This window comes from Cololabis saira, chromosome 1 (genome assembly GCF_033807715.1).
Source record: "Cololabis saira isolate AMF1-May2022 chromosome 1, fColSai1.1, whole genome shotgun sequence".
Taxonomy (NCBI): Eukaryota; Metazoa; Chordata; class Actinopteri; order Beloniformes; family Belonidae; genus Cololabis; species Cololabis saira.
In genome coordinates, this window is record NC_084587.1 from 56509237 (window position 1) to 56532749 (window position 23513).

General features: G+C 48.3%; 1 protein-coding gene across 8 annotated transcripts in view; it reads right to left on the reverse strand.

Moving 5' to 3' along the window:
• LOC133449012 (son of sevenless homolog 1-like) overlaps positions 1–23080 on the reverse strand; it is a 211294-nt gene extending 188214 nt beyond the window's left edge. For 5 of the 8 annotated variants that reach the window (XM_061728139.1, XM_061728132.1, XM_061728102.1 and 2 more), the window contains exons 1-2: positions 22730–23080; positions 7484–7609 (exon numbers count right to left, since the gene is read on the reverse strand). In XM_061728139.1, coding sequence (XP_061584123.1) covers positions 7484–7609; positions 22730–22801 — 198 coding nt within the window. In that variant the 5' untranslated portion in view covers positions 22802–23080. Of the gene's footprint in view, positions 1–7483; positions 7610–22268; positions 22289–22586; positions 22626–22729 lie in introns of those variants that run through there. The other 3 variants (XM_061728126.1, XM_061728118.1, XM_061728110.1) reach the window with 3 other exon arrangements.
• Positions 23081–23513: the final 433 nt, after the last annotated feature.

Below are 23513 nucleotides of genomic sequence, written 5' to 3' on the forward strand. Positions count from 1 at the left end.
CCTCCCTTTTGGCTCGTCGGGCAATTCTGTTCAGGTGGAAGAATCCCTTCCCTCCTACTCGTGCACAATGGCTGGAAGACATCATGTCCTGCTTAAAACTGGAGAAAATTAGATACTCGCTTCAGCAATCAAATAAGTTCCAGAAAGTGTGGGGACCTTTTCTAGAAGCATTCCAGACCCTGTGAACTATACTTCATATTTATTTTGTATTCCTAGTGCAGGCTTTTGATGTTAGAGTGACCTCATATTGTGATTAGTAATCTGGCAGTGACATGGGAGGGATTAGTTTGGTCTGTAGTTTGTTTTTGTTACTATTTTATATTTTTTCATACTGTTTAATTGTTTTTTACATTTTGTACACTGGTGTATGCTATGATTAACATGCCCATGCCTACTCAAAATATTTGTAATTGACATGCAGCATTTCACCTTTTTTACTTTGTGAAAATTTTAATAAAAAGATCTTGAATTAAAAAAAAAGATTATATATGAACGTATCACACAAAACGGGGCCCTCTCATTGGGCCCCCCTTAGGGCAGAGGGGGGGCCCTCTACTTTGAAATGTTGTTGACATTGGGTTTTTATAACCCGGAAACCCGCGCCAGCGTCGCTAGTGGTGGTCCGCCATTTTGGTTGTAGGACCGAGTGGCGTGAAGTTGTTCTGATTCATACATACACGCACGCACGCACGCACGCACGCACGCCTGCCCGAAAGCCGCTCACATTCAACGGGCAGAGGATCAATATATTTCCTGACTACACTACAAGCGTCGCCAAGGCCCATGCTGCGTGTACGGAGGTGAGGAAACTGCTGCACGGCTCACTCTGACGGCTGACTCAACACACATGTACATTGGGCTTAATCCATCAGTATGTAATACGCGTGACAATAAAGCGGAACGAGGAGCTGTTTTTCATCCACCAACTTAAGTTCCGGTGTCGGTTCTTAAAAGGAACCCTGGCTATTAAGACATGTAGGTCTTAAAAGATAAATGTTGGTATCAATTATAACAATGTGATATAAAAAACCTTTTTGATGTCTTCGTTTTTATAAAATTTGAAAATATAATTTAACTCGTAGGTCGCCATTGTTGTTTACATTCTGGGTAGTGACGTCAGACGGTGGCTCCTGCTGGCCCCCGTACACTGTTTTGACACCCAGAAACAGATGAAAACACAGCTAAACAGGTGACGGCGCACCAGAAACACAGATCAAAACACAGTTAAACATTAAGGTGACGGCGCACCTACAAAAAAGTAAAAAAAAAAAAAAAAAAAAAAAAAAGTGCCGCACCATAAAGCATGAACTACAAAAACACCATAAAACTCAGATAGACTAACAGACCACACGTTTCAACTAGCAGATAGCCGATGCTACAATAAAAACCCCAGCCAGATCTGGTGTCATTAAATTAAATAAAGATGTTCTTGCCTATTTGAAGCGAAGTCTGCGCCTCCCGTTTCGTCAAAGTCCCGGGCCAGTCCCCTCAGCCTCTGGTCTGTCATCACCCAGCACCGAAGCCGGTTTTAGGGGGGGGAGGGGTGGGCTATGCCCACCCAAACGTGCCTCCTGCCCACCGGCGTCTTCATCCCGGCGGCGGCGAGAGCGGAGAGCGGGTAGCGGTGCGCTGCGGGCTCTAAAGCCCCGGCTACGCGGTCTACGGCGTAGGCTACGCCGTCTACGACGTAGGCTACGCAGGCTATGCCGGAGCCTAATGCACTGGTAAGATGCGCACGACATTGATCATTTTTGCAGATCTCCCGTGCATCACAGAACTTTGATCCAGTTTGCCTGAACCGAGACGTCTTATGGGCTCCCTCGTCAGCCTCCACAGCCGGGAGAGAGCTGCTCATCTATGTTTTGGATACCTGTCCCAGTTAAACTAACGCGGCTTATCTTCCCAGAGCCACCGCTCTACGTCATCGCCCCCAGAATGCATTGCGCAGGTAAAACATGGCGCCTCCCGCAGGTCAAAATATGTGATAAACATTGTAGATTTTTAAAGCAATTAGATTATTTTATGTGTTTCTAACAACATATTTTAGTATAAGAGAACAATTGTGGCTAATTAGGGACTACATGTCTTAATAACCAGGGTTCCTTTTAAAATACAAACAAGAAAAGGAGAGTGTAATGATGCACTAACGCTGCCCATAAACATTCACAAACCTTTACGATCATAATAAAACCACAACTCTTCACGGATCGCAACACAAAGCAAAGAACAACAATCCCCATAATGCAATGCAGCTTAAATTGGAAGAAATTGGTCTCGGGACCAGATTTCCAGTGCTTGATGTGCGGCTCCATGTGTGTTCTCGCGTCCTGGATTAGCAGTGGATGTCACCCACCACCCCCACTCCCCCGCAAAAAAAAAAAAATTGGGTTTGTATGTGTATGTATGTATATATATATATATATATATATATATATATATATATTAGGGGTATAACGATACACTATTCTCACGATACGGTACGATACACGATATTGAGGTCACGATAACGATACGATAGCAGTATTTTTTAACAACCTTGAATGAGGAATATATGACTAGAAAAAAATGGTCTTTTATTTGAAAGACACAAAATACAAAACAATACTGTGCATTTGCCCTATTGTTACAGTTTGTAATGCTTTATAACTGTTTAAGTGTTAAAGAGAAAGCCAGGCCAACCATTTTCCACAAAAACTGAACTAAAAGTAAATGTCAGGTTTGCATTATGCATCTTCAGTTTCATACAAGTAACAATATTTTGCCACAAACTGAATAGTTTCTCTCATGTATGATTTGACTTTTTTCTTTTCCAGAAATGTAACAACTAAAATTAAATAAATAAATAAAAGTAAATAAATACATACAATTTTACATCATAAAAAAGATTGATTCATGCTCACCTTATAAGTGTAAGATGAGATTTATTTTTGTTAAGAAGGTTATTTTGGTAATTCAGGGTTCATTATTTTATAAATATATTCTTTATATTCTGATGTAAATCAGGGACTATAATGACACTAGTCAGTTTATCTGTAGTGATTAGTCTGTTTTAGATTGGGCGGAGTGATACGCCACAGTACGACACTAGGTGCTGTGTTGATGTTCTAAAATCCTACACTGTTGAGGGACATTAAAGTACACTGGAACTCAGCAGAAGTTGTCCCCGTGTTTATCCTACTCACAACCTGAAAAAGGTTTAATTTAATAAGGTAAGGCTTAACTCTACACCAGACTTACATAAGTAAAAGTTCAGAACTCAAAACCCCCCAAGAGTCCCGTGATCGGGACTTAAAACGGTACTAGTTTCTTCTGAGCGGAGTCAGATTTTGGTCCGCGGGTCGAGGCGCGGTCGGATGCGCGTTACTAGTCAACACAATAGATTAATATTAATAACCCAATATCGCGATATACTTTGTCACGTCCACGACACGTTTCGTGACGTTTTTTGTATCGCGAAATTTCTTGGCACGATATATTGTTACACCCCTAATATATATATATATATATATATATATATATATATATATGTATGTATGCGTATGTATGTGTATACATATTATATATATTAGTGATGCACCGAAAAGAAAATTTGTGGCCAAAACCGTAACCGAAAATTAGGGGTGGGCGGTACACCGGTGTCATAGTCATCACCGGTGTGACACTGCGCCACGACATGGATTTTGCAATACCGTCAATACCGTAATAAATCAATTATAAAATAATAAGCCTAAATAAGGCATTAAACACGTCGGTGATATGCAAGGTTTGCTGCCGTGTTGTGACAGCAAGAGGTGGAAACACAAGCAACCTGTTTCATCACTTAAAAAACACGCACGCCCGTGAATATGAAGAGGCAACCTGGGCCAAAACGAGCGCAAGTGGGACCAGCAGCTGGTCTAGACTACACAGCTTTCACTGCAGGCATCGTTTACTGCTGCTACACCTTACGACAAGAGTAGTAAGAAATGCAGGGCTTAATGTATTCCGGCACCGTGCCGGATCTCCGGCGTACGGAGTTTTTTTTCTTGGCGTGCGAGTTTGACTGCTTTAAAAAAAAAAAAAAAAAAGTTTGAGTCAACTGAGTTCGTCTACCAATGGAATGAGAGGAAAGCAGCTCTGGCTCAACCAAACTAACACTAGCCAATCAGAAGCAGAGATGGGCGGGTCTTCGACGGCAGCGGAGCGCAGAGTGCTGTTTCAACCTGCCGGAATACAAATCACCGACTTCAAGATGGAGAAAAAATTAATGAATGTCGGTTTAAAAGAATCTTTTTGCCCAGAAGAAAAAAAGAGTGACAAAAAAATACCCATAACCATGTTCTTCTCACGAAAAAACACCTGTACCGCGGGCTTTAGAAGAAAAAGACGCTACAGCGCGAGTCGGGATGCAGCGACTCAGAAGAGCAGTGAAATACGTGCGAGGCGGTGCTGATCTCCGCAATTTGAAGCCTTGTATAATAATTATAAAAAAAAAGGGTTGCTACTATGTGAATATCACTTATCACGGGTTCTTTTTGGAACGTAACCCTCTCGAAAAACAAGGGATTACTGTATATGAATACTCATGGCATAAACCTGTCAAGTTTTGGATTTAAAATTAAGGGACATTTTCCACCACCCGCTGTCCAACCAGCCCAACCGAGGTCCAGTATTACATTTTAAGACAGGTTTACAAATATTTAAAATATAATATAATAAAAATAAATATAATATATATATATATATATATATATATATATATATATATATATATATATATAAGATCTTTAGGTTTTTTGCCAAATAAATATGTTGAGAATGCATAATACTCTCCCATGTCTCTTTTTGATAAGGATACTACCATTTACTTATTATATTATAAAAATATTAACCTTATTCACATAAAGGGACAGGACAGGCTACTCCTCCCAAAACGTACCAAAAAATACCGTGATATTATACTGTCACCGTTCAAAAGATGAAAAATACCGTGATATTAATTTTAGGTCATATCGCCCACCCCTTCCGAAAATAATAATAAACACACGAATACCGAATAATACCGAACAATGGTTCTTCGCAGTTTTTAAATTTATTTTTCCAATTTTTTCACCATTGCATAAATCAAATAAATGTGCAGTGAAATACCCGCCAGTCACAATTTGTCTTACTGTACTTATTGTATTTTTTCTCATTATCCTTTTTCATTTTCTCCCGTTCATCTTCAATTAATCGGGTCGTGGTGGGGCTGATCTCCGCAATTTGAAGCCTTGTATAATTGTAAAAATCTGGGTTATTTTCTTGGAGGATCTCGTCATATCAGACAGTGAGGGTTCTCCACCGCGTCGGTAATACAGGGCCCTTTTCTCCTCGCTGTGTGTCCCGTGACTGTCTCCATCACCAAGCGGTTTCCCAAATCCAACTCAGCCTGGATCATTTCTCGTGTCCTCTGCTTTTCCCCACATCCAAGTAATGATCTGACATGCTGACATGTTTGCTGCTTAACACCGTTCGCCCCTCACTCCACGCTGTTCGCTGTTTGATTGCGTCATCTAAATCATCATAAACACGGCGTTATTAATTGTTCGGTTTTTTCCCCACTTATTCCACCGAACACCGAAAGTGTTTTTTTGCTATTTTCGGACGAACAATTTCAGTTACCGAACATTCGGTGCATCACTAATATATATATATATATATATATATATATATATATATATATATATATATATATATATATATATACACACACACACACACACACACACACACACACATACATACATACATACATACATACATACACACATACATACATACACACACATATACACACACACACCCCCTTATGATCCAGGTCCTGGTCCAGGTTTCTACCCCCTTATGATCCAGGTCCTGGTCCAGGTTTCTTCCCTCCTAAAGGGGAGTTTTTCTTGCCACTGTTTGGCTGCAGGTTTTTCTCCCACCAGGGGAGTTTTTACATGCCATTGTTTATGTAATAATTGCTCGGGGGTTTATGTTCTGGGTCTCTGCAAGTGTGTGTGTGTGTGTGTGTGTGTGTGTGACGCGTGCAGCTGTGTGTGTGTGCACCGGCGTGCAACTGTCTGCAAGCGTGTGTGAAGACGATTGTGCAGCTGTCTGCAGGTGTGCATACAGCTGTGTGTACAGGTGTGTGCAGGTGTGTGTGCAGGCGTGTGTACAAATGTGTAAGCAGCTGTGTACAGGTATGTGCAGTTGTGTGTACAGGTATGTGCAGGTGTGTGTGCAGGTGTGTGTGCAGGTATGTGTGCAGGTGTGTGTGCAGGTGTGTGTGCAGGTGTGTGTGCAGGTGTGTGTGCAGGTATGTGTGCAGGTGTGTGTACAGGTGTGTGTGCAGGTGTGTGTGCGTGCAGGTATGTGTGCAGGTGTGTGCAGGTATGTGCAGGTGTGTGTACAGGTGTGTGTGCAGGTGTGTGCAGGTATGTGTGCAGGTGTGTGCAGGTGTGTGTGCAGGTGTGTGTGCGTGCAGGTATGTGCAGGTATGTGTACAGGTGTGTGTACAGGTATGTGCAGGTGTGTGTACAGGTATGTGTACAGGTATGTGCAGGTGTGTGTGCAGGTATGTGCAGGTGTGTGTGCAGGTATGTGCAGGTGTGTGTGCAGAGGTATGTGCAGGTGTATGTGCAGGTGTGTGTGCAGAGGTATGTGCAGGTGTATGTGCAGGTGTGTGTGCAGGCATGTGCAGGTGTGTGTGCAGGTATGTGCACAGGTATGTGCAGTTGTGTGTACAGGTATGTGCAGGTGTGTGTACAGGTATGTGCAGGTGTGTGTGCAGGTGTGTGCAGGTGTGTGTGCAGGTATGTGTGCAGGTGTGTATGCAGGTGTGTATGCAGGTGTGTGTGCAGGTGTGTGTGCGTGCAGGTATGTGTGCAGGTATGTGTGCAGGTGTGTGCAGTTGTGTGCGCAGGTGTGTGCGCAGGTATGTGCGCAGGTATGTGCAGGTGTGTGCGCGCAGGTATGTGCAGGTGTGTGCGCAGGTGTGTGCAGGTGTGTGTGCAGGTATGTGTGCAGGTGTGTGCGCAGGTATGTGCGCAGGTATGTGCGCAGGTGTGTGCGCAGGTATGTGCGCAGGTGTGTGCGCAGGTATGTGTGCAGGTGTGTGCAAGTGTGTGTACAGGTATGTGCAGGTGTGTGTGCAGGTATGTGCAGGTGTGTGTGCAGAGGTATGTGCAGGTGTATGTGCAGAGGTATGTGCAGGTATGTGCAGGTGTGTGTGCAGGCATGTGCAGGTGTGTGTGCAGGTATGTGCAGGTGTGTGTACAGGTGTGTGTGCAGGTATGTGCAGGTGTGTGTACAGATGTGTAAGCAGCTGCCTACAGGAGTGTGCAACTGTGTGGAGCTGTCTGCAAGTGTGTGTGCAGGCGATTGTGTAGCTGTGTGTAGTTGTTTTTGCAGCCGTTTCCAGGTGTGCACACAGCTGTGTGTACAGCTGTGTCAAGGGTGTGTGCAGCAAACAGCAGGTTACCTCTACGTCCTGCACCGTGCGTGGCTGAGCCTGACACAGCATGCTGAGTAGCTGTAAGATAAGCTCCTCGATGTACTGCAGCGCCTCGTGCTGAGACTTCAGGTTAGGATGCACCTGGTTCAGGACCTGCAGCAACACACACACACACACACACAACGAAGACATGCTGCAGCTGTTACTCACTCTTGTTGATAACAGTACATTACTGGACATAACGATAAAGATATACCTATCTATCTACCTATCTATTGTCCCCCAGGGGGAAATGTACACACACACATTTGTGTATGTATGTAATATATACAGTTGTGTGAACAAGTGTAATAACCGCTTAGGCCTCCCTTAGCAGCAACAACTGGGTCAAAGACGTGACGCTTACTTTTTCTGTCCGATGGAACTTTTTACCTAATAATAAACATAAAATGAATAAAAAATATAACATGTATGTCTAATACGTTCCTTCTACATGTGCCCACTCTTATTTTATTTAAACATGTTGGTTATTGGTCATTTTCTGCCATCTGAAGTGTGAAAACATCATGTGGGGTGACCGTCCGGCCTTGACTTCTGTTTGGACAACTGGTTTTAAATCACATTAAAACTATTTAAAAATAATGCTTGCCCTATTGGGCATACTTTCAAACTTGTTTTAGATTTATTGACAAAGTTATGGAACATTTGTATACACATTTCAATCATAATACACAAACTAATCTTGTCCGAATATGTTCATTGTCTGAATTATCATCTGGGGTGACCATGAAAAAAATACAATTGAAGGACTTTTATATTGACAATCATCTCAAAGAGGATGTTGCATCAGCCAGTTACTCCATGAGGGTCCCAGAGAGACAACCTGCAGGTCAGTAGTCTCTCTCTCCTTTACAAATAAATCCTCTTTCTAACTGCTGCAGTGTATACGTCACATTTTGATATCATGTGGGGTGACCACCCTAAAACTGTAAATAATTCGTTTTATTTGCAAATCTATATTTTGAAGGTAAATTTGTTAGTGGTATGTGGTGAGAAGTAGCTAGCTTAGATCATATAGCTAACTGTTAGCCTGTTATATTTGATTAAACTTGAAAGCATCATGTGGGGTGACCACCTGTCATGTGGGGTAACCAACAAATGGCAATTCTGTATCAAATTCAAAATTGAATGTCTATCAGTTTTGGTTCAAATATAAATTATTGGTATAGCATGCATAAGTGGATACACCTTGTACACATTTTATATCAGTTTTATGAATTTTAGAGTAAGTAAGAAGGTGACACTGCCATTATGGATAGAATGTATTTAAAAATGGTTTTCAAAAAATTAAAGGGAAAATGTGTCTATCTTTCTTGAACAGTTAATTTAATTACTGATACTTATTAAAATATAAATTTTGTTATGGAAATCTATTAATTTTGAGATAAATGGTCGCCCCAAATGACGGTTTAAAGGTTTAAAAACCCTAAAATACCTTTGTTTGAAGTTTTCACATACATGTATGTGTACACTACATTTCAAATGTTTGGAAAATGGCCAAAAATATCTTTATTTTAAGTATTTTAAAAATGGGCTACTCAAAGGCCTTATACGTCTTTGACCCAACTGCAATGAAGCGTTTGCCATAACTGCCAATGAGTCTTTTCCAGCGCTGTGGAGGAATTCTGGCCCACTAATCTTTGCAGAATTGTTGTCATTCAGCCACATTGGAGGGTTTTGGAGCATGAACCTCCTTTTTAAGGTCATGCCTCAGCATCTCAATTGGATTCAGGTCGGGACTTTGACTAGGCCACTCCAGAGTCTTCATTCCAATGAGATTTCTTGCCTGTGTTCTCTCAGATGCAAGTCGCTTTGGATAAAAGCATCTTCTAAATGACAGTAGTAGTAGGAGTAATTTATTGTATTCTCTCTGAAGCGCTCGGCTGTTCCTGCACCCTGCCAGCAGCCACCATCGTTGATGGCACGCTAACACATCAGCATTGTAGAAACAGCTAGAGATGCACGATCAATCGGCAACTGATCGGTATCGGCCGATAATGCCCCTATCGGTTATGATCAGAGTTTTCAAAATAATAGTTCAGAGCAGGCCAATCTGATGATGTTTACAACAACAACCTGCCGCCCGCCAGTGCGTTCCCACACCTCAGACCGAGGTGTCCCAAGGAAACGCCTCGCCGGTGTGGGAGTTTTACAATGTCCGAATAAGACAACACATTTCCAGTTTGCAGAGTGCGTGCAAAGGAAATACCCCGAGGAGGAATGTTACAAAAGAATTTCAACACAACAAAGCTGATAAGACACTTAAGTTTCTCACACAAAGGAGTATATTGAGTTTTAAGTGGGCTGCTGCTGATGCAGAGAAAGAACAGGAGCGCGCAGCAACGCCGCTAACTCACCTGTAACAGAGACCTATAAACGACAGCAGCAACAGCAAGAAAAATAAAGAACTACATCGTAAGGTAATGGATTCATACGTACTGATCATCAGCTGCTTTCTGTTGTAGAAGACATCGGGTTTAAACGCGACATTAGCTGACATGGATCCCGGTACGCGCTGCTGAGTCGTAAATATTTCACTGATGAAATCCTGTGGGAGTTATACCAGACTACAGTCCAAACCCTCACGCAGGACGACAGTCGCGTCAGTCGCTTCACGACTGACATTTGGAGTTCTAGTGTGAAGAGTAGAGAGTTTCCTCACACGCGGCGGATGCTACCGCTAAAGCTTTCACAAAGCTTAATAATTCATTTTTTATTTTAAGATTTAATTCTTCTTTCCACAGGAAAACTAAGGTTTATAGTTTACAACTTTTATCAACTCTAAGAGAGTGAAATATCTGCAGCTGTCTGTGTTGGTACACTGCACATGTTGTGTTGTAAGAAAGCTTAAGCTAGTAAGCTACTCTTTGTAAGCCGAGTCTAAGTCATCTCTAAAAGGGTGAAATATTGCATATTGCCTCAGCCTGAAATAAACAGTCAATTCATGATACTTTCTCATCTCCTAATAATACAATCCAAGTGTTGTGTACATGAGACAACAATATTGATGAATTTATGGTTTTTAAACACCTGTGATTGGTCCAGGTGTTTGGTTCAACTGCTTTATCTTTTCCTATCCATGTCTGCTGCCTCATTTGTAAAATAACTAGACAAAACAGTTAATTTCAACAAAAGACAGGCCCTTCAGAAACACCTGGGCCCTTTCAGACCTGCAGCTTCCAAGACACAAATGCTGCTGGATATCAGAAAATATCTCACACACTCACACACACACACACACACACACCTCTGTTTAGTGTGAACACACCTGCAGCTGTGTGTTGGACAACAAACTGACTCTCCTGCCGTTACTGCAGTTACTGCAACGTGACATTTTTACCTAAACACCATCATGGGGCCCGTCACAGGACTGGTGTGTGTGTGTGTGTGTGTGTGTGTGTGTGTGTGTGTGTGTGTGTGTGTGTGTGTGTGTGTGTGTGTGTGTGTGAACAGAGCTGCAGGTGGTAAATGTCAGGATGAAACTCTCAGTAATAAGACTTCACGGTGATCTTGTTACTTAAACACCTCCAACCAATCAGGGAGCTCTTCCACCACAGCAGGCTCCAGAGGAGGCAAGCAAAACGTCTGCAGCATCACTGTACCACAAGCTGTACCATACAAATGGACTGCACCAGGAACTGGAGCAGACTCTGGGTTGTGTTGTGCGCAGAGAAGCTGCTGGTACATCCTGATATGGATCAGGTCCAGCATGTGCCACCAGGGGCCTGTACTACGAAGCGGGATTTGGGGTTAGCGAGGTAACTTCAGGTTTAACCCTGGGTTTTCAGGACTACGACGGTGGTTCACTTCTTAGCGGGGCACATCGCCATGGTAACTTATGCTGAACCGCTAACCTGCTCCGGAGCAGGTTATGTTCCAGATACAGATCGCCGGGTATAAAAGCACCGCCCACTGACCAATCAGCTCTCTTGGAAAATGGCATGCCCTTTCGAAGAGAATCCAGTGGAGCTTGGTGCGCGGATCGTGAGAGGATCCCTCCGAAGAGAACGCGTATTCAGGGACCACCAAAACCCCTTTGCTTTCCCTGTATGAACGATCCAAAAAAATAAAAAAAAAAGGAAAAAAGGAAAAAAAGAAAAAAGAGGTGGAGGAGAAAATAAAAAATAAATCAATCAATGAATAAATAAAACAAATCATCACCCAAAATCCGATGTACAGTCAATCCAAAACTAATACCAATTAAATAAATAAATCAAGAAGAAATCAAAAAGAAGATGCATTTGTAAGGGGATAGCAAAAAAGGGATTTTCAATTTCGTCCCTCGAACATTCTGAGAAGTCACTTTAAAATACTAAACACCCCCCTCCTGAAAAAATAAAAAATAAAATAAAATAAATAAATAAACCCAATTCTTTGGTACAGCATCAGCACAAGTTATCGGTCAACAACATAGTTGTTGAACCAATATATACAGGACTGTCTCAGAAAATTAGAATATTGTGATTTTCTGTAATGCAAACACAAAAACAAAAAAATGTCATACATTCTGGATTCATTACAAATCAACTGAAATATTGCAAGCCTTTTATTATTTTAATATTGCTGATCATGGTTTACAGTTTAAGATTAAGATTCCCAGAATATTCAAATATATGTTTATATCCCTATGAATTTACACATTTATACAGTCAGCGATCTTTTGCCAGCTGTCTTTCCTGCATTTTGCAGCTGCAACTGTGTTGCTTTTTGCCTGTATTATATGCCTATACTCATCATATTTCCGTAAAATTATTGTTTGCTCTTCGCTACTGAAATAAGCGGCTCTGACAGCGGACTTCTCCATGCTTGCGATTGGTCATGCGCTGAAAACACCGCCCCTTTTATGTGCACGCGCTCATATCCAGATTGGAGAAACCTGGGTTGACATACCGAGTTGATAACCACCGTCGTGTGACCGCTTAGCGTGATTGCAATTGTCCGGGTTAGTGTATCTGGATAAGGAAAAGATATCCTGGGTATGTTGAACTTGCTTCGTAGTACAGGCCCCAGTTCTCTGAATAATAATAATAATAATAATAATAATAATAATAATAATAACTTGCATTTATATAGCGCCTTTCAAGGAACCCAAGGTCGCTTTACAGATCATAGGCCTTCTTGAAAAAGGAAAACCAAGGAAGAACAAACAAAACAAAACACCATCGGGACAAAACGACAGGGGGGGGGGGGGCACTAATGGGGAAAAGCCAGGGTGAAAAGGTGGGTTTTGAGTTGGGTTTTGAAACTGTCCAGAGAAGGGGAGTCACGGATTACAGCGGGGAGAGAGTTCCAAAGGGTGGGGGCAGTAACACTGAAGGCTCTGTCCCCAAAGGTCTTCAGTCTGGTCCGGGGGATGGAGAGCAGACCAGCGTCTGAAGACCGCAGGTTCCGGGAGGGAGTGTGGTGATGAAGGAGGTCGGACAGGTACTGGGGGGCCAGAGTGTGAAGGGATTTGTAGGTGAGTAGGAGGAGTTTGTACCGAATGCGGAACTTAACAGGTAGCCAGTGGAGGTGGATGAGGGTGGGGGTGATATGCTGCCAGGGCTTGGTGTGGGTGAGAACCCTGGCAGCTGAATTCTGCACGTACTGGAGCCTGTCCAGGGTTTTACTTGGAACCCCAGACAGGACTCCATTACAGTAGTCCAGTCGGGAGGTGATGAAAACGTGGATTAGTGTTTCTGCCACAGAGTCAGAGAGTGAGGGACGGAGACGTGCGATGTTTCTGAGGTGATAGAAGGCAGATTTGGTGACCGACTTGATGTGTGACTGGAAGGAGAGGGTGGAGTCCAAGATGACGCCCAGATTACGGACCTCGGAGGATGGCGTGATGGTGCAGCCGTCCACCCGGATGAGCAGATCTCCAACCTTCCGGAGCAGTGACTTTGGGGCCACAACCATGAGCTCCGTCTTATTGCTATTCAGTTTGAGGAAGTTAGTTGTCATCCAAGATTTTATGGCTGAGAGGCAGTTAACCAAAGACTGTGGGGGGAGCTGGGAGGATGGTGAGGTGCTGAGATGGAGCTGGGTATCGTCAGCGTAGCAGTGAAAACTGAGACCATAGTGGCGTATGATCTGGCCAAGGGGGAGCAGGTAGGTGGTGAAGAGGGTTGGACCGAGCACAGAGCCTTGGGGGACACCATGGTTGACTGGGGCAGGGTGGGAGGAGGAGCCAAGGATGGTGACAAACTGAGTTCTGTTGGTGAGGTAAGATTGGAACCAAGATAAAGCAGAGCCAGAGATACCAAGGAGAGCAGACAGGCGTTCGAGGAGGATGGTGTGGGAGATGGTGTCAAAGGCAGCGGAGAGGTCGAGGAGGATGAGGATGCTGATTTTACCATTGTCTGCAGCAGTGAGGAGCTCTTTCCAGGATCTTACTGAGGAAAGGAAGGTTGGAGATCGGCCGGAAGTTATTGAGGTCCTCAGGGTCCAAACCAGGCTTTTTCAGAATGGGAGTGATGGAGGCGATCTTAAGACTGGGGGGCACTGTACCGGAGCCTATGGAGGAGTTAATTATGTCAGTGATGACGGGACAGAGGGTAGGAAGGCAGGCTTTCACCAAAGCAGTTGGGATGGGGTCCAGAGAGCAGGAGGAAGCTTTGGCTTTGGTGACCAGTTTGGTGACCAGTGCGGTGGTGACAGGGGAGAAAGAAGAGAGAGAGCAGTGGGGGGGGCAGGGAAGTGATTGTGTGTGTGATTTTCTTTTTTTTGTATATAATAGTCGTCCTTATCTCTTTGATTCGCTGTGACCGGAAAAGCCAGAAACTAAACAAAGTATCAACTAGCGCTCTGGGGGGTACTGCACCGTAGAGAAATGGAGTGACGGAGAAGTCCGAAGGGTTCACGACGGCGTCACGGCAACAGCGTAAGCTCTGCCTTGGTTTAACGCAGAACCTTAAATCAGGCTTTACTGTCAACTGTGCTCACCTCACATAATCACATTATAAAAACTGGTGATTTTAACTTACACATAGATAACAAGTCCGACCCTATCTCCAATTAATTTTTAAACCTTTTAAACTGCCTGGATTTTAAACAACACGTCACACAGCCCACTCACAACAGAGGACTCACCCTGGACCTGATCATAACTCCTGTCCACTGGTGTGTCCTCTGTTGTCCACTTAGCTGTGTCTGACCATTTCTGTCTTTTTTAACATCACCAGTCTTATCCAACAGGAGGCCCCAGTGAGAACTGTGATGAAACGGTATCTGACTCCTTAAGTGGCTGCAAATTTTATCGAGATTTTACACAGCGCTGCTGCAGAAATTTTACCTGCACCCTGTGATTTGCGTTTACATGCAGTCAATAACCCTTTTAAAGCAGCACAACGTAACTTTCAGCTTTTCTGAGTTTGGCGGCATCTTTTGGACAAAAGCGGTAGTGCTTTACCAGAAAGAACACTACGTTTCCCATGAGCACCAGCGCGTACTGCCGGAAAACTCCTGTCCCGTCGCGTGCATTTGTTTTGAGAGAAGACGGGACGCTTTTCTGTTTCACCAAGTAAACAGACGGAACGCAAAAAAAAAAGATGTTAAACTGCTGGAAAGGAACTGGAATTTACCGGGATAACTTAAACAAGGAAGCCAGGGAGCGGTATATGGAGAAAATAATGATTATTAACGGTCTGGATCCATATGAAATCCCTACTAAAGAATGGAGCTCCTCGTCGGAGCGCCACTCTTTAGAAGGATTTACTGCCGCAGTTCTGCACAACCCACGTCTTAGGCTACCTTGTTTAGGAGTGTTTGGCAGCTGCTTTGGTAAATGTTTGACTCGCCATGTGTTTCAATAAATTAGTATAATAGTACAACATACAGTACATGTTTTGTATTACTCTTACTTTTGACTGCTTTGAAGAGGCTCCGAGGCGTGAGCAATATTTTTTTTTCCTCGTGAGATAATTTTTTTCCTCTGCAGCTACAAATCAAATAGTTAATATTTTCTCCTCAATAAAATTAATCGCACCGCAGAGAGCTGGCCAACAACTGCGTTTAGCTGGAGAAGTGGGGAATAAAACCCGTTTGAATGATCCGACCCCGGTCTTTGTGTTTGTTTGTGGTTTAATAAACCCGTGTTTTGATCCGACGCCCGTCTGCGTGTTTGTTTGTTTACTGAGGAACGTTATGTTTGGTCGGACTCGTTACAGCCGCGATCCAACCGAGCCGACGACTCTTTAACTCTTTTAATTGGTTATCTCAGATAATTGGCCGGCCTCCGTGGTTCTGCCTCCGAGCAGGAAAGCGGTGAAAAGTTAAACCATTAGCGATCTTTTCCCCACGTCTGTTGTGTGTGGAGCTGCTGCAGCTACAACACAGCAACGGGTTACCAGCTTCTGCGGAGCCGCGCTCCAAGCCCCGCCCATTTTCGTCTCGACTGCGAATCGGGAAGGAGGGGGAAGTGACGTATGCCGTAAAGCAGTCAAAGCCGTAAAAATGTGTAGTTTTTTAGTGTGGCAGGGTTCCTACCATGCTCCTCAAAGTTACATAGTGCCAGTGAAGGTGATACAGACCCCCCCAGACCATGACAGAGGTGTCATTAAACCTTGGAAGTTGGAAGTTGATGTACCATCACAATGACTCTGAAAAATATGATATTAAGGTGGAAAAGTTACGTAGTGTCGCTTTAAAACCGGAACATTAGCAATAACCCGGTTTTGCACGGCCATGTAAACCCCAATAACCCCTTTGAATAACCGGAATTTGCTCATATTCCGGTTTTTAAAAACCTGAATATGACCCCTGGGTTACTCCTTTAAAAACCCGAATATTTGGTCATGTAAACGCCAAGGGGGATTTCCCCATCAAAAGGAACATGAATTTGTTTTCTGCTCGTGTTCTTTTTGCAAGGAATCCTGGTCTTTTGAGTCCAGGAAGTTCTTATAAATACGGAGAAACCAAGACCAGGAGGAGACTAATCACTTCATAAATGTAATGAGAGATATGAACATTTCTGCATTTGTAGACGGTAGAAAGTACTGGGATAGAAGATTTACAAGAAGACGAGCAAAAAGTTGAAGCAGCATTTGTATGAACACCAGACCACGGACCGCGATAGAGGTACCAGGGACCGCGATAGAGGTACTGGGACCACGATAGAGGTACCGGGACCACGATAGAGGTACTGGGACCGCGATAGAGGTACCGGGGACCGCGATAGAGGTACCGGGGACCGCGATAGAGGTACCGGGGACCGCGATAGAGGTACCGGGGACCGCGATAGAGGTACCGGGACCACGATAGAGGTACCGGGACCACGATAGAGGTACCAGGGACCGCGATAGAGGTACCGGGACCACGATAGAGGTACCGGGACCACGATAGAGGTACCAGGGACCGCGATAGAGGTACCGGGACCACGATAGAGGTACCGGGACCACGATAGAGGTACCGGGACCACGATAGAGGTACCGGGACCACGATAGAGGTACCGGGACCACGATAGAAGTACCAGGGACCACGATAGAGGTACCGGGGCAGGGACCACTATAGAGGTACCGGGACCACGATAGAGGTACCTGGACAGGGACCACGATAGAGGTACCGGGACCACGATAGAGGTACCGGGGACCGGGACCACGATAGAGGTACCGGGGACAGGGACCACGATAGATGTACCGGGGACAGGGACCACGATAGAGGTACCGGGACAGGGACCACGATAGAGGTACCGGGACAGGGACCACGATAGAGGTACCGGGACAGGGACCACGATAGAGGTACCGGGGACAGGGACCACGATAGAGGTACCGGGGACAGGGACCACGATAGAGGTACCGGGACAAGGACCACGATAGAGGTACCGGGACCACGATAGAGGTACCGGGACCACGATAGAGGTACCGGGACAGGGACCACGATAGAGGTACCGGGACAGGGACCACGATAGAGGTACCTGGACAGGGACCACGATAGAGGTACCGGGACAGGGACCACGATAGAGGTACCGGGGACAGGGACCACGATAGAGGTACCGGGGACAGGGACCACGATAGAGGTACCGGGGACAGGGACCACGATAGATGTACCGGGGACAGGGACCACGATAGATGTACCGGGGACAGGGACCACGATAGAGGTACCGGGACAGGGACCACGATAGAGGTACCGGGGACAGGGACCACGATAGAGGTACCGGGGACAGGGACCACGATAGATGTACCGGGGACAGGGACCACGATAGATGTACCGGGGACAGGGACCACGATAGATGTACCGGGGACAGGGACCACGATAGATGTACCGGGGACAGGGACCACGATAGAGGTACCGGGGACAGGGACCACGATAGAGGTACCGGGACCACGATAGAGGTACCGGGACAGGGACCACGATAGAGGTACCGGGACAGGGACCACAATAGAGGTACCGGGACCACGATAGAGGTACCTGGACAGGGACCACAATAGAGGTACCGGGACCACGATAGAGGTACCTGGACAGGGACCACGATAGAGGTACCTGGACAGGGACCACGATAGAGGTACCGGGACAGGGACCACGATAGAGGTACCTGGACCAGGGACCACAATAGAGGTACCGGGACCACGATAGAGGTACCTGGACAGGGACCACGATAGAGGTACCGGGACCGCGATAGAGGTACCGGGGACCGGGACCACGATAGAGGTACCGGGGACAGGGACCACGATAGATGTACCGGGGACAGGGACCACGATAGATGTACCGGGGACAGGGACCACGATAGATGTACCGGGGACAGGGACCACGATAGATGTACCGGGGACAGGGACCACGATAGATGTACCGGGGACAGGGACCACGATAGAGGTACCGGGACAGGGACCACGATAGAGGTACCGGGGCAGGGACCACTATAGAGGTACCGGGACCACGATAGAGGTACCTGGACAGGGACCACGATAGAGGTACCGGGACCACGATAGAGGTACCGGGGACCGGGACCACGATAGAGGTACCGGGGACAGGGACCACGATAGATGTACCGGGGACAGGGACCACGATAGATGTACCGGGGACAGGGACCACGATAGAGGTACCGGGACAGGGACCACGATAGAGGTACCGGGACCACGATAGAGGTACCGGGACAGGGACCACGATAGAGGTACCGGGACAGGGACCACGATAGAGGTACCTGGACAGGGACCACGATAGAGGTACCGGGACAGGGACCACGATAGAGGTACCGGGGACAGGGACCACGATAGAGGTACCGGGGACAGGGACCACGATAGAGGTACCGGGGACAGGGACCACGATAGAGGTACCGGGGACAGGGACCACGATAGAGGTACCGGGGACAGGGACCACGATAGATGTACCGGGGACAGGGACCACGATAGAGGTACCGGGACAGGGACCACGATAGAGGTACCGGGGACAGGGACCACGATAGAGGTACCGGGGACAGGGACCACGATAGAGGTACCGGGGACAGGGACCACGATAGATGTACCGGGGACAGGGACCACGATAGATGTACCGGGGACAGGGACCACGATAGAGGTACCGGGGACAGGGACCACGATAGAGGTACCGGGACCACGATAGAGGTACCGGGACAGGGACCACGATAGAGGTACCGGGACAGGGACCACAATAGAGGTACCGGGACCACGATAGAGGTACCTGGACAGGGACCACAATAGAGGTACCGGGACCACGATAGAGGTACCTGGACAGGGACCACGATAGAGGTACCTGGACAGGGACCACGATAGAGGTACCGGGACAGGGACCACGATAGAGGTACCGGACCAGGGACCACGATAGAGGTACCGGGGACCACGATAGAGGTACCGGGGCAGGGGCCACGATAGAGGTACCGGGGACCACGATAGAGGTACCGGGACAGGGACCACGATAGAGGTACCGGGACCGCGATGGAGGTACCGGGGACCGGGACCACGATAGAGGTACCTGGACAGGGACCACGATAGAGGTACCTGGACAGGGACCACGATAGAGGTACCGGGACAGGGACCACGATAGAGGTACCGGGACCACGATAGAGGTACCGGGGACCGCGATAGAGGTACCGGTACCACGATAGAGGTACCGGGGACCGGGACCACGATAGAGGTACCGGGGACCACGATAGAGGTACCGGGGACCACGATAGAGGTACCGGGGACCACGATAGAGGTACCGGGACCACGATAGAGGTACCAGGGACCACGATAGAGGTACCTGGACAGGGACCACGATAGAGGTACCTGGACAGGGACCACGATAGAGGTACCGGGACAGGGACCACGATAGAGGTACCGGGACCACGATAGAGGTACCGGGGACCGCGATAGAGGTACCGGGGACCACGATAGAGGTACCGGGGACCGCGATAGAGGTACCGGGGACCGCGATAGAGGTACCGGGGACCACGATAGAGGTACCGGGGACAGGGACCACGATAGAGGTACCGGGACCACGATAGAGGTACCAGGGACAGGGACCACGATAGAGGTACCGGGACCACGATAGAGGTACCGGGACAGGGACCACGATAGAGGTACCTGGACAGGGACCACGATAGAGGTACCAGGGACAGGGACCACGATAGAGGTACCGGGGACAGGGACCACGATAGAGGTACCGGGGACAGGGACCACGATAGAGGTACCGGGGACAGGGACCACGATAGAGGTACCGGGGACAGGGACCACAATAGAGGTACCGGACCAGGGACCACGATAGAGGTACCGGGGACAGGGACCACAATAGAGGTACCAGGGACAGGGACCGCGATAGAGGTACCGGGAACCGCGATAGAGGTACCAGGGACAGGGACCGCGATAGAGGTACCTGGACAGGGACCACGATAGAGGTACCTGGACCACGATAGAGGTACCTGGGACAGGGACCACAATAGAGGTACCTGGACAGGGACCACGATAGAGGTACCGGGAACCGCGATAGAGGTACCGGGACAGGGACCACGATAGAGGTACCGGGGCAGGGACCACGATAGAGGTACCTGGACCACGATAGAGGTACCTGGGACAGGGACCACGATAGAGGTACCGGGGACAGGGACCACAATAGAGGTACCGGGGACCGGGACCACAATAGAGGTCCCGGGGCAGGGACCACGATAGAGGTACCTGGACCACGATAGAGGTACCGGGACCACGATAGAGGTACCGGGACAGGGACCACGATAGAGGTACCTGGACCACGATAGAGGTACCGGGACCACGATAGAGGTACCTGGACCACGATAGAGGTACCTGGACCACGATAGAGGTACCGGGACCACGATAGAGGTCCCGGGGCAGGGACCACGATAGAGGTACCTGGACCACGATAGAGGTACCGGGACCACGATAGAGGTACCGGGACAGGGACCACGATAGAGGTACCAGGGACAGGGACCACGATAGAGGTACCGGGGACAGGGACCACGATAGAGGTACCGGGGACAGGGACCACAATAGAGGTACCAGGGACAGGGACCGCGATAGAGGTACCGGGAACCGCGATAGAGGTACCAGGGACAGGGACCGCGATAGAGGTACCGGGACAGGGACCACGATAGAGGTACCTGGACCACGATAGAGGTACCTGGGACAGGGACCACAATAGAGGTACCTGGACAGGGACCACGATAGAGGTACCGGGAACCGCGATAGAGGTACCGGGACAGGGACCACGATAGAGGTACCGGGGCAGGGACCACGATAGAGGTACCTGGACCACGATAGAGGTACCTGGGACAGGGACCACGATAGAGGTACCTGGGACAGGGACCACGATAGAGGTACCGGGGACAGGGACCACAATAGAGGTACCTGGACAGGGACCACGATAGAGGTCCCGGGGCAGGGACCACGATAGAGGTACCTGGACCACGATAGAGGTACCGGGGACCACGATAGAGGTACCGGGGACAGGGACCACGATAGAGGTACCTGGACCACGATAGAGGTACCTGGACAGGGACCACGATAGAGGTACCGGGGACAGGGACCACAATAGAGGTACCTGGACAGGGACCACGATAGAGGTACCTGGACCACGATAGAGGTACCTGGACCACGATAGAGGTACCTGGACCACGATAGAGGTACCTGGACAGGGACCACGATAGAGGTACCTGGACCACGATAGAGGTACCTGGACAGGGACCACAATAGAGGTACCTGGACAGGGACCACGATAGAGGTACCGGGGACAGGGACCACGATAGAGGTACCTGGACAGGGACCACGATAGAGGTACCTGGACAGGGACCACGATAGAGGTACCTGGACAGGGACCACGATAGAGGTACCGGGGACAGGGACCACGATAGAGGTACCGGGGACAGGGACCACGATAGATGTACCGGGGACAGGGACCACGATAGAGGTACCGGGGACAGGGACCACGATAGAGGTACCGGGGACAGGGACCACGATAGAGGTACCGGGGACCACGATAGAGGTACCAGGGACAGGGACCACGATAGAGGTACCTGGACAGGGACCACGATAGAGGTACCGGGACAGGGACCACAATAGAGGTACCGGACCAGGGACCACGATAGAGGTACCAGGGACAGGAACCACGATGGAGGTACCGGGGACCGCGATAGAGGTACCGGGGACCACGATAGAGGTACCGGGGACCACGATAGAGGTACCGGGACCACGATAGAGGTCCCGGGACAGGGACCACGATAGAGGTACCGGGACAGGGAGCAGGGACCCGGTCCAGGTCCAGGTCCAGGTCCAGGTGTGTGGTGTGCAGCAGGGACCAGGTCCAGGTCGGTACCAGGTGTGTGTGTCAGTACCTTCTCCAGGGCCGGCACCAGCAGCACCCTCCAGCCCAGCAGGACCAGTAGGGACCAGTAGGTACCAGGACCAGGACCAGGTGTGTGTGTGTGTGTGTGTGTGTGTAGGTACCAGGACCAGGACCAGGTGTGTGTGTGTGTGTGTGTGTGTGTAGGTACCAGGACCAGGACCAGGTGTGTGTGTGTGTGTGTGTGTGTGTGTAGGTACCAGGACCAGGACAGAAACAGGTCCCGGTACCAGGTTCAGGTGTGTGGTGTGTAGGGACCCTGTCCTGGTACCAGGTACCAGGACGGTACCAGGTGTGTTTGTGTCAGTACCTTCTCCAGGGCCGGCACCAGCAGCCCCCTCCAGCCCAGCAGGTCCAGTAGGGACCAGCAGGTACCAGGACCAGGATCAGGTCTAGGTGTGTGGTGTGTAGGTATAGGACCAGGTCCAGTAGGTACCAGGTGTGTGTCAGTACCTTCTCCAGGGCCGGCACCAGCAGCCCCCTCCAGCCCAGCAGGTCGTACTGCGGGTTCGGCCCCGCCTGCATGGCTGCGGTGCGGGATCACCGCTGGTCGGCGGGGCGGGCGAACCTGCCGAACCTCCCGAACCTGCCGAACCTCCGGGCCATCGTTAGCTCCGTTAGCTCGTTAGCTCCGCGGGGAGGACGGCATGGCGGGACCGGTTCCGGACGGGGATGCTGCTCGGGTTGGGCTCGGTAGCTTCCTGTTTTGGCGGCGGTTCAGACCTCGGTCCGCGGTACCGCTCCGGTCCCGCTCCGGTCCCGTCTCTGCTCAGTCCACAGCTAAAGGCGGATTTATGGTTCCGCGTCACACCGACGCAGAGCTTACGGCGTAGGGTACGCGGCGACACGCAACGTACGGTGCGCGTCGCCGCGTACCCTACGCCGTAGGCTACGCCGCGTAGTTAACGTGGAACCATAAATCAGGCTTAACGGCGACAGCACTGTGATCGGCTACTGCGCATGCGCGGTAGTCGGGTCCTGCTGCGGTGGGCGGGGCCTCTGAACAGGTACATGGATCAACCAATACCTGTTGACCAACAAGGTTAGAGGAATATCGTTTAAAATCATTCATAGATGTATCCTTCTAATGATCATATTGTTAAAAGGTTTAAAATAGACATTGATGTGAACTGTGCTTTCTGTTCTGTAAATATTGAAATAATTACTCATTAATTTTGGCTCTGCCCCATTGTCCAAAACCTCTGGATTGATATACAGGACTGTCTCAGAAAATTAG